The sequence below is a fragment of the Scylla paramamosain genome, chromosome 6, assembly GCF_035594125.1.
Source record: "Scylla paramamosain isolate STU-SP2022 chromosome 6, ASM3559412v1, whole genome shotgun sequence".
Lineage (NCBI taxonomy): Eukaryota > Metazoa > Arthropoda > Malacostraca > Decapoda > Portunidae > Scylla > Scylla paramamosain.
In genome coordinates, this window is record NC_087156.1 from 26,861,997 (window position 1) to 26,874,496 (window position 12,500).

The following is a 12,500-nucleotide window of genomic DNA, read 5'->3' on the forward strand; positions in this document are numbered from 1 at the left end:
AAAAGTGGAGGGGGAGAGGTGAGGGAGCAATAAGAACCTAATGCAAATGTGACTAACGTGAGAGTCAGTCACAATGTGGAGAGATAGACGGAATTTCATTAATGAGAAGGAATTTTATTAATGATAAAGAAGAAAAACCAACAGATGTAGAAAGGAACGATGATGAATATTGTGATAGGAAAAGAAATAGTAAACTGAAACTGAAAATGCATGTAAGAAGGAATTCGATAACTAGTAAACAAAAGGAAAGCTTTGATGAAAAAAGTTAAAAGGGAGAAGAAAAATGGAAAGCACAACGTAATAAAGAAGAGACAAAATATCTAAAACATTTACTGGAAACTAGTTCAGCAACATTCTCTTTTTACGCTTAGTTTGGCCACAAAATTAATACCTGCTGTAAAATTAGGTCAGGGAAAGCTGTTTATTTGTCTTTCTATCCTACTTTCCTGCCTGTCATAGATGTCTTTTGATTACAAGCTATCTTCCTGCACGTGTACTGCATTTACAATCTTTACTTCTACCGTCATAAAGGGGAAAAGTGGCCAAAAAATGCTTGATTTCTATACTTACAGGCTAATCAAATTAAAATGACTTTTTTTTTACTGGCAAGTATAATTCAGTGACCCTCAGTACTTCCTCGTACTCATACTTCCTCATTTCAAACCTAACTGTTACGGTGACGATTAGATTGGAAAGTAGAGCCAAGTGCGTGATCGGCTTGAGTCTGTTCGTGCTCCCCATAAAAATGACAAAATAAGAGTATCCATCCACTAATCGCCCATTCCTTCTCCCTCCATTCTTCTTACCTCAGTGTGATCTTATAAGGAGGTACGGAAAGGGAAAGTAGCGCGTCTCTGTGTGTGTGCGTGTGTGTGTGTGTGTGTGTGTGTGTGTGTGTGTGTGTGTTACCGCTGCTAGGAAGCCGCTCACTGGTCATCCATCAACAATATTGCCATAAACTTCAGGAACAACCTTGACCAAATCTAAATGTGTCAAGCAGCCTCTCAGCCTGTCATGTCCCTCACCCCCAACCTCTCCCCCCAATGAATCTGCCTCCACCATCACCTCCTTCGGCCCCCAGCAAACCCCGCCCCTCCAACCCAACACTCGACGTTTCAGCCTTCCTCCCCATTCACTTCGGCACCTCCCCCGCCGGTCCCCGCCCGCCCAAAGATCCCCTTCTCCTGCAGCGGCGTGTATAAATACTGGCGTGCTGCTGGAGCCAAGACACTCGTGCTGGGGAGTTCTCATAGTCTGCTCTAGCCCTGCTTGACACTTCAGGTGGGTGATTACTACTGTCTGTTTCTCCTCACTTGTGGAAATCGGTGGTTCGGATACGTGGAACTCCTGTACAGTGGACCGCCGCCAACTTGAAGTGTGATGAGTGAATAACTTTTGCCGCCCCGTCCCAGTGCGTTGCCACCTGTACGGAGGAACATGACGGGGAGCCTCCGTTGCTTGCTCCTCTCCCCTCTGGCTGACGGCCGGTGGTCTGTGGATAAAGTCCTCACACATGCGAACGTCTGACTCACGCGCAGGAAAAGAAGTTTCTATTCGGTTAAGCTTTCATCTGTGTGTGTGTGTGTGTGTGTGTGTGTGTGTGTGTGTGTGTGTGTGTGTGTGTGTGTGTGTGTGTGTGTGTGTGTGTGTGTGTGTGTGTGTGTGTGTGTGTGTGTCTGACAAGGCCTATAGTATCTTTGACCATTTCCCAAGTTGCCTGTCACGTGACTTTATCGGGAGGTCATCGAGTCAGGCACGAATGCAATACCGAGGTTCACCTCACGCCTTACATGGAGGAGGGAGGTGGAGCTTCCATGACACTTGCCGCGCCTCGCTCCCTCCACCTCCACGCCCCTCGCTCCCTCCACTCATGCTTTCCTCCCTTCCTTCAGTTCTGCTCAGCTCCTCTCACCAGACCTCGAACACTCTCCGTCACTCATTACATAATTCAAACAACGCGCACTTCCTGGACTACATCTTTAGTTTATCTTACACACTCACTGTGTGTGTGTGTGTGTGTGTGTGTGTGTGTGTGTGTGTGTGTGTGCGCGCGCGCGAGTGAAGCACCGACATCTAGTTACTGATCGACTTTCTACTAGAAATACATATTTATTTTTTCTTTGCGATTATTTTCCACTTCACGTTTGCATATGCTGCTTTCTCTCTCTCTCTCTCTCTCTCTCTCTCTCTCTCTCTCTCTCTCTCTCTCTCTCTCTCTCTCTCTCTCTCTCTCTCTCTCTCAACCTCTCTCTCTCTCAACCTATCTACACATTCCAAGTCCCTTTCAACCAATCCTCACCTTCACTTCTTTACTCTGCCTTACGAGTTTCGACGATGGCCAAGTCTGCTATCCACGTGTGTTTGTACGGTTGAGTAAAAAATGCATTTCACACACCTGTATGCCCCTCCACTCTCTCTCTCTCTCTCTCTCTCTCTCTCTCTCTCTCTCTCTCTCTCTCTCTCTCTCTCTCTCTCTCTCTCTCTCTCTCCTCTCCCTTTCACGGCGAGAGGACATTCTACCTCCAAGTGATACAGACTTGATAAGAAAACTTTCTCTTTCTCTCATCTGGTTCTGTTTACTGTTTACTGGCGCGCCATTAGCATTGACGGCTTATCTGAACTCCTCGTATTTCTTATAAGTATCTTGGCTAAGGCTCATTGGATCACTTGGCATTTATTCATTTCATTGTTCCCTATCGCCGCGGTCAACATTCTCATTGCCGTTGTTACTCCAGCCGCCCTGTTCACTCCACCTCCCTTCCTTCCCCTCACTCCTGGTCGGTTCCGTCTTGCTCCGAGTAATGATGGAGCACCAAAGTCGCCCTTCTGTAACCCACACCTTCGATCCCATTCCCGCACCCACCCTATTGTTACACGGACTACTGCTAGCAACAACGTCACAAAAGTTAATGGTATTCTTCTGTCTCCACCATTCCAACTATCACTTCCTCCTCCTCCTCCTCCTCCTCCTCCTTTTTCTCCTCATTCCCGTCATCTAAGTCATGCTCTTTCCCCTCTTGTAATTCACCATCTCTCTTCCGACTATTATTCCGCCATCTTCTATCTTTTCCTGTTCTTCTTCCTTTCAGTCTCCTTGTCTTGCTCTTCCTCCTCCTCTTTCTCTTTCTTCTTTTTTTTTAACAATATTCATACTCCTCCTCTCCCACTACTACTAATACTCCTACTGCTATTCTTCATTCATCCTCCCCTCCCTTCCTCCTCCTCTTCCTCCTCTCCCTCCTCCTCTTTCTTATACTATCCTCCTCCTCCTCTTTCTCCTCTTTCTTATACTATCCTCCTCCTCCTCCTCCTCATCCTCCCCATCATCATCCTCCTCCTCCTCCTCCACCTCTTCTTCCTTCTCTCCTCCACCTCCTCCTCCTCGTTTTTCATCATTATCATACTTCTATAATAACTATTACTTCTGCTGCAACTACTACTGTTACTAGTGCTGCTGATGTTACTACTACTACTCCTGACCTTACACTTCCTTCGTTGAATCGCCTGCTTCCACAGTAATCAAACCAAATCCTCTTCCTCCTCCTCGTCCTCCTCCTTCTCCACCTCCACTCTCTGATTATTCTTTTCCCTTTATCCAACCATTTTCACATTTTCCTCTGACTGCACAGTATCATTTTGTCCCACATCTTCCTCTTTAACTTTTCACACGATCTCTTTTCTACGCGATGGCAGAATCACTCATTGCTTCAAAAAATACTCGTGGTTTGAATAATAAGTGTGTCGGCAGCTCATTTGTCTCAAAAATCACTGTTATTAGTTATGCTTTTGACGTGATGAGTTATTACTGTGATGCATGGTCGCGGGGGTGATGTGGAGGGCGTCACTAGCTGCTAGTCCTCTCAACCACTCACCCTTTCACCGTGGTTAAGATTTACAGCCTTGGGAGTTAACATCCAAAAAAACACAAGGGCAACTCTAAATACAACTGGGGTGGCTTAGAAAGTATATGGGTCTCTCTTCCTAAGATACGCAGTGGTCCTTCAAGTTACATTTGGAGGTGGATACATAAGTAGGTAAGCCAAAATCACTAAAAATGCAATGCCAAGACAGGTACCCAACTTCACACACACTTGTATTTTTATTACTAGGATTTTCTCTTCACACCAATATATTTCATAAACCCCAAAGGAACAACCACCAGGAAACCGTCAGGCGGGTTTCAACATTGTAGGATAGATAGAAAATGTTAAGTTAAACAAGTCAGGTAGTAAACTGTAATGCAAGATAGTTAATTATGAAAAAGCGGTACAAAATAGTAAACAATGCAACTCTGCCACAGCCAGGGAAATATTAGACACTCTTAAGACAAAGAATGAAGAATGAATAGCCACTGCATTCCTCATTCTTCAGGAACGTCCTTTGCCAGTAGCCACTACACACACGAAACGTCTTCACGCTACAATACACCGGCAGACGAGTCCTACACATTACGAAGGAAACAAGGCTTTAAGACAGGCAGGCAATACAGGACATCATTTACTGCGATTCCCTCTGTAGTAGTCTGGATACAAGACATTTTATCGATAATGTTAATAGTGAAGGAAAGCTTCAACATGTGAACCGTAGTGTAGATAAGATAAATGACGACGACGACGACAACAACAACAACAACAACAACAGTAATAGCAAATACCAAAAGTGATGACGATGATCAGTCATTACTTTCACATCACCACTGCCACCAGTAATACTACTATAGTACTATTAATGTAACTGCTACTGCTGTTACTACTATGACTATTACTACTACTATTACTACTCATATTACTACTACTACTACTACTACTACTACTACCACTACTAATACTACTATTACTACTAAGTATACTGCTACTACTATTATTACTACTACTACATACTACTACCACTGTGATTGTTGCTGCCGCTTCTCCTGTTGTCACCATCGCCATCATCCTCCTAGGCATTTTATGCAGCATTGTTGCATGGGAGTGCCTAAGCTTAATAAAAAGAATGACATAAGTGTATGTGTATAAGCGTCTCTCTGCTCATCTGGGCGATAAAGTCCTCTCGGGTCAGCCCACAACCCACACCGCACGGAGAAATTGCACAGGGGAGCGGCGCGTGATTGGACTTTATTCCCAAATGAGTTGGCGAGACGCGGGGGTTCCAATCACCGCTGCTCTAACCTGTGGAATTTCTCTTTGTTGCAGGATGTGGCGTTTGACGGCAACGCTGCTGCTGGCCTCCCTGGCCTCCGCCATCCCCCAGGGTGGTTATCTTCCTCCCAGACCTGAACCTGTCTGTGAGACGGTCACCTCTGTCGTGTATGACACCCGCTATCAGACCTCCGTCGTGGTTCAGACCGTCAATCAAGTGAACACACAATATATAACAACAACTATGTATAGAACACAGGTGGTTCCCACCACACAGTACAGAACCAGAGTCCAGACGCAAATACAGTACCAGACCAGCGTTATCCAACAAACCACGGTTCGGTATGTGGACCGAGTGGTGACCCAGACCGTACCCAGCCCTCCCCGTCAGGAGGTCCAATACATCACCACGACCCGCGTGGTGCCCCAGGTCAGCTACATCACCCAGACACAGGTACAGACACAGGTAGTACCTGTTGAGGTCACCCGCACACAGATTCAGACTGTTAACCAGCCTGTCGTCAACTACCAGACGCAGGTGGTTCAGCAAACCCAGTACGTCTCCATCCCCGGACCTGACGTGGTTCGCACCCGCGTGCAGACCGTGGTCCAGACCTCCGTGATCCGCCAGCAGCAGCCCGCCAACACCCGCTACGTCACCTCCACCAACGTGCGCCAGGTGGTCCAGACCAGCGTCGTCCGGGGCCAGGATGTGATCCGCACCAGCGTGGTCCAGCGCCAGCAGATCATCCCCTTCACCGCCGTCAACACCCGTTACGAAAATGCTTACGTCACCCGCGAGCAGGTCGTCTACCGCACCAACGTCGTCACTCAAACTCAATACCGCACTCAAGTCGTTACCCAGGAGGTGGTGAGAACCCAAGTGGTACCCACCACCATCTACACCACCATCTACAGAACCCAGGTGCAGCCCTTCACGCAGGTGCAGACAGTGGTACAGACCCAGTATGTCACCCCCGCCCCTGTCTACCGTACCCAAGAAGTGACGCGCACCTCTGTGGTGCAGGTCCCAGGCCAGGACCGTGTCATCACCCAGCAGGTGGCTCAAACTCAGCAGCAACAGCAGGTCGTCTATCAAACCGTCAACCAACCCCAGCAGGTCACCGTCACCAGGACCGTAACTGGCACTTGCGGACAAACGGGATACAACTACAATAGACCTTCCATTCCCTTCAATTACGGAAAATAATTTTCAGGTGTTTTTTTTTTTTCTTTAATGTGTACCATAAAACTTTAACTAAGCCATGAATGTTACATAACCTGATGTTGGTATTGTATTTTCGACAGTTTGAGGTCGAAACACAATTAAACTATGATCCTTTTAAGTGTTGGTTTGGATCTTAGTGAAGACCTGATGGCCAAGTAGTGTAAATCTTCTAGAAATGTGTAAGTATCGTTTGTTCGTCATACTTCATATTCACTTTTTTTTATTATTATTATTCTTATCCCACTAACATCAAATCCTTTACATTTTTTCCAACAGAAATGATGTGGACACCATTGGTGCTGCTGCTGGTGGTCTTCACCCGAGGACTTGCTGGAGAAAGGTTTGGTGGTGGAAATGGCCTGGAACCGTCCTTTGGTGGATACTTGCCGCCCCAAACATCATACTGCCAGCCCTCCACTGTATACCGCACACAAACTCAATATTCCACTCAGGTGATTCCTTCAACCGTCTACAACACCAATGTACAGTACATCACCCAGACGGACTACAGAACCCAACAGGTGTACACTACCGTTTATTCTGAGGTCGTTCGCACACAAGTTGTTCCATCAGTTGTGTACCAGACGGTGACGGTGACCCGTACGCAGGAGAATGTGCGCACCCAGGTCGTCACGCTCCCGCCTCAGGTCAACTACGTCACACGCACACAAGAGGCTATCCGCACCCAAGTCCAGTACCAAACTAGGTACTCCACCCGCATCCAGCAGATACCCACCACTGTCACCAGGAACGTGGTGTCCACCCAGGTGGTTCCCCAGCAGGTTTACAGCACCATCTATCAGACCCAGACGGTCACCAGCACCCAGCAACTCCCGGGACAGACCCGCACAATATACAGCACTGAATATAGAACTGCTTACTCCACCGTCGTCATTCCAGCGCAGGATGTTTACAGAACCACCACAGTCTACAGGACCAACGTTGTCACCCAAACCATCTCCCAGCCAGGACAAACAAGAATCATCACTAGCACTCAGGTGGTGCCTGTCACCAGCACCATTTACTCTGAGGTGGTGCTCACCAACACACAGACCCAGTATGTCACTCGCACACAGGTGCAGCAGCAGGTGTCCACCGTCTACCGCACGCAACAGGTGCCCCAGTATGTCACCAGGACGGTGACGGTGCCCCAGCAGGTGGTGAGGACCCAAGTGTCAACACAGGTGGTGCCAACAACCATTTACTCTCAGCAAACGATCCAAACCACCGTCTACCAACCGGCCCAGACCCAGTACGTGACGAATACACGCACATACTACAGCACTCAATACCTTCCAGGCAGGACCCGCACCCAGTACGTCACTAACACCGTTTACAATACCAACTACGTTACCTCCACAGTCTACAACAAAGTGTACAACACCATCACCGCCACCTCCACCGTCAAACCTAATTGTAATACTGGCTACAACTACAACGCTCCAAGCAGGCCATTCAATCCCTATAATGGTTAAATAGTTGACAAAAATTACTAGCTTTAATCAGGGATCGTAGAGACCAGCGGAAGTGCTCCAGCCTTTTGCACACGTGTGAATAACTGTCTATTATACTTTACATATATAAGATGTGCATAAAAGCTGGTTATTACAAGCGACTTTATTTCTGAAACTATTTGCCATGAAATTAAAGTATGTGTTACAGTTACATATATCTTTCTTAATCCCCCTAAATAATAGCAAGTACAACAAATGCAAAAGAAATAGTAAGCAAGATTAAGGAACGATTATGCTGCACGATCATTTTTCTCAACGGTCATCTGTCTCGTCCACTGCTATATCTAGTATGCTGTATGAATGTCTTCTGTCATTTTTATCATGAGACACAAAGCTAATGTGAAGTCCATCTGAACACAGTTTAGTCTCGGAGAGTTTGCAATAAACATACAAACTAAATAGCTGTTCATCCCACAGATTTACCAGTTCTAGTTCTTAATTAAAAGTAGGTAAAGCCATGCAACGCCAAGCCGCACCAGATTTGCCAGACTGACTGTCATGAGGGGCTACCAGACATTGTCACCACACCATACTAAAGAAATTCATCACACAGTCCCGAACTTTTTAATAAAGTGGGACGAAGGGGATAAATTAAGAAAATTAACACATGTACGGTGAGTTTTCTAACACAATCATACTAGATGGAAGACGCTCAAAAAGCAAATGTCTCCGCCAATGCCACACAATATAAACCATGGTAACTATGTTCCGCAGACTCGAATGAAACACGACAGTCCGTAGACTTCGGTGAAATCTGGCTAACATTATCCGCGGACTTATCTAAAACAAGGCAAACATTACCCACAGAGCTTCAATGACAACGCAGAGGTCCATGGGCACCTGTAAAATTCTAGACCCCCTTATATGTCTGGATCCGCCACAAAACGTAATAGATTCTTAGAAATCCATTTATACTGACTGTCTTCAGCCTCTCTCTCACCACCGCAATGTTGCATATCTAGCTGTCTTCTACCGCTATTTTCATGCTAACTGCTCTTCTGATCTTGCTAACTGCATGCCTCCTCTCCTCCCGCGGGCTCGCTGCACAAGACTTTCTTCTTTCTCTCACCCCTATTCTGTCCATCTCTCTAACGCAAGAATTAATCAGTATTCTCAATCATTCATCCCTTTCTCTGGTAAACTCTGGAACTCCCTGCCTGCTTCTATATTTCCACATTCCTATGACGAATTCCTTCAAGAGAGAGGTTTAAAGACACTTATTCATCAATTTTTGACCACTGCTTTGACCCTTTTATGGGACTGGCATTTCAGTGGGCATTTTTTTTATTAGATTTTTGTTGCCCTTGGCCGGTGTCCTTCCTACATAAAGAAAAAAAAAATCTTTTCATCTCTTTGCAGACTGACAGACAGACAAACATTGGTAAATACACAACTCATCACAAAAAAAAAAAAACGGTAATTTTACGAAACCCTCCATAACCATGAAGTCACCAAGAAAGAACCATGTCATATGTGCATTTTTTATTACGATTTTTCTCAATACAAGATTTACAAGATGACGATATCGTAGTCTCTACATTTCTTTTTTCTAACATTTCAACGCTAATTATAATTTCCTAGAATTACGCAATCAAATCAAAACGAAAAATCAGTGTTTATCACTACTACTGATGACAAATATTAATGTGCTTTCAAAATCTGGGAATAATGTTTTTATTGAATATAAGTTATATCTACACATGTTAGCTTTTAGTATATTCTTTCTTCGCTTACTTTTTTTTTTCATTTAAATTATTTAGGAAACTTTTCAGTAAAGCAATACATGTTTTCAATTTCATTATATTTACCTTGTCTGTGATAAAGATTCAGCTGCCAATGGCAATAAGAGTTATGGATGTATTCGAATCTAAAACCTTTTTCGTGTCTGCAAAAGTGATTAGTTACATCATCACATATCTTTTGTCTTTTGCAGGGTTCAGTGCATTTATAAAATAACATTCGATCTTGAGTCTCTCCAGCCCCACGTATGCTAACCTAGATGTCTTCTTCTACAGTTGCAAAACATTGTTGTTGTAGCTCATCACTACATGTCAACCACACAACACAAACATCAACCAAAATGTAATCTCGTTTTCAATTATTGCATCTTTAGTATGAAAACAATTTTCTATAAAGAGTACTTCATAGATCTATACTGATTTTTTTTTTTTTTTTCAAATAGTGAAATATTCATCTAAAAGTTATCTATGAGAGGGAGAGGCCAGGTAACAAATTGTTGACAAAAAATTCAAGACACGAACAATAGGGATGTTACAAAGTCCAGTGAATTTCATGTCTACAAATGAGGTACAATACTTGGGCAAATGAAATGCGTTATATTAACAATTACGCAAAGCCCAAGAAGAAATGGATACGTAATGCGGAAGTTACAAGCTACTTTTTTTTTTTTTTTTTTGTATGAGGCATATTGTAGAACATAGCATCACTTTGTGGCGACTGTGCATGGCTCGTTACAAATCAAACCACAGAGACAACACTATTTCATCACTACGCCACATTACCATAAATAATTCAGCGAGTAGCTATGTTTACAATCTACACTCATCATCTTAAAGCAGCGTAGTTTCTAAGACGACTACCTTTTGTAGGGAGCAATGGTTGACCAGTGCTGCGTAACCGAAATCTGTTCATTTGATGCGGTGACAGTCCTTGGTAACGAGTGTCATCCGTCGCGTGTAGCAGACCGGAGTGACAAGACTAGACGAAGCATGGAAAACTATGGTGTCGGCTGAGAGACGCAGAAAGGGCAGGGGACCAGGAGCGGGACCAACACTACAGTCGAGAAATACAATGTAAAGCCAAACAGCGATTAGTGATATCGGCGGTGAAGCAATTAAGCGAAATAAAAAATAATTACCTTTCTTCTCTTCTTCTTTCCCCTTCCCACGTACTATTTCAGCCACCACCCTCAACGTTCCAGGCCACACGATTACACAAATGTTACAAAACTTAAAACAGCAACGAAGGAAGAGAATGGAGAGAAAATGGGGCGAATGCATTCACCAAAAACATGGTAAGCATTAGGAAACTGGTCTCTAGAATAAAAAAAGAAAAGGTATGATTGAGATGAATGGTTTGACGAAAAAATTACAAGTTGCAGAAATGTGAAACATGAAACACTAGAATAATAAGAGCGCGACGAAGGTTAAGAATTTAAGCAAACACCGCTGACCCTCCTCCGGCAGTCGCGGTCATCTGAGTGAACCAGATACTTGTGCAAGGAGCGGAAAGGAGGAATACACTAAACACGTAACTCAATCATGTTGGTGAGAAAAATATTGATCTGGAATAAGTAAATGCTGGCAAGGAGAGAGAGAGAGAGAGAGAGAGAGAGAGAGAGAGAGAGAGAGAGAGAGGAGAGAGAGAGAGAGAGAGAGAGAGAGAGAGAGAGATTCTTTGGAAAATGTTAATAAACGCTTAAAAAATGGATAAGGTTCCAATATTAGGATTTGGAAGAGATTGGTAAAATAATGATTTTGGAAGTGAATGATAGTATACGAATAAAGAGAAATACAATGATCATACAAATGCAAAAATAAAAGATAGATAAATATCTAACATTTTAGTACCTAGGTACATCATATAACGATATAAAACGAGGTTAAAAGAAAACACAAATTTATCAAAAAAAAAAATAGCATAAAGAGAATCTAAACATTTTCCCTTTCATCCCATACTCTCTTCAATCGACGCCGTTTTCTATTGCGGATATTGGAAGGTTGAGGGGGAAAACTCACTTGTTGACATCCTGACGTTAGCAATACTGTCCCGAGCGACTATCGCAAACACACTGCAATTTAAACAGCAGCAATGCATCATCAAGAGGCCACTTTGCCATCTGTGCAACTGCTAGCAAGACCTTGAATACTCCACATCTTCAGCAGTTTTCTACCATCAATATTACAATTGAATGCAAGGAACGTGGGAAGGCCGATGAAAGTGAATGTGGAGGAAAGAGGAACGAGTGAGGAACGAGTAAGTCTGTGGTCAGCCAGCGAGTGAGTCAACCCGAATGCATGATTGATGTGAGTTAAGATTACTCTGTGTGTGTGTGTGTGTGTGTGTGTGTGTGTGTGTGTGTGTGTGTGTGTGTGTGTGTGTGTGTGTGTGTGTGTGTGTGTGTGTGTGTGTGTCACATGAAAACACGGAGACCCATTGCAAGCTTACAACTTCAAATCAATGACGGACACCAATTCTCAGGAAATAAACTCCGTACACACCGTGACAAAATCAACACACGCGCACACACACACACACACACACACACACACACACCAGAAAGAAATCATGTCTATCCATACATACAAGAGAGAGAGAGAGAGAGAGAGAGAGAGAGAGAGAGAGAGAGAGAGAGAAAGGTAGGTGTGAAGTATGGATATATTATTTTGCTTCGTCTTAGTCACGTATGAGCGCTGTTACGTCACTGTTACGGACAATCGGCTCCTTGCTTTACGCCCCCTTCTTCACTGAGGAGTTATTTCATCGCTTTCTAATTTTTCTCATCCAGGGCAGAGTCAGCGTCTTCATTCACTCACTTTAAATGTATTTTGTTGTACCCTTTGTGACAGTTTACAGTCAACATTGTGAATAGCCTTCGTT

At 44.2% G+C, this 12,500-nt stretch overlaps 1 protein-coding gene across 2 annotated transcripts; it reads left to right on the forward strand.

Moving 5' to 3' along the window:
• Positions 1 to 1,130: 1,130 nt before the first annotated feature.
• On the forward strand, positions 1,131 to 8,031 carry LOC135101534 (uncharacterized). 2 transcript variants are annotated; one of them, XM_064005623.1, is made up of 2 exons: positions 1,131 to 1,281; positions 6,643 to 8,031. In XM_064005623.1, the coding sequence occupies exon 2, from the start codon at positions 6,645 to 6,647 to the stop codon at positions 7,839 to 7,841; it is 1,197 nt and encodes a 398-aa protein (XP_063861693.1). In that variant the 5' UTR covers positions 1,131 to 1,281; positions 6,643 to 6,644; the 3' UTR covers positions 7,842 to 8,031. The 2 variants fall into 2 exon arrangements, with proteins under 2 accessions (XP_063861693.1, XP_063861694.1); XM_064005624.1 differs by lacking the exon at positions 6,643 to 8,031 and adding an exon at positions 5,193 to 6,484 and having other exon boundaries at positions 1,152 to 1,281.
• The last annotated feature ends 4,469 nt before the right edge of the window (positions 8,032 to 12,500 follow it).

What these genes read in the sequence shown, in the direction of transcription:
- LOC135101534 (XM_064005623.1), top strand. Translation starts at nt 6,645, where the DNA reads ATGATGTGGACACCATTGGTGCTGCTGCTGGTGGTCTTCACCCGAGGA.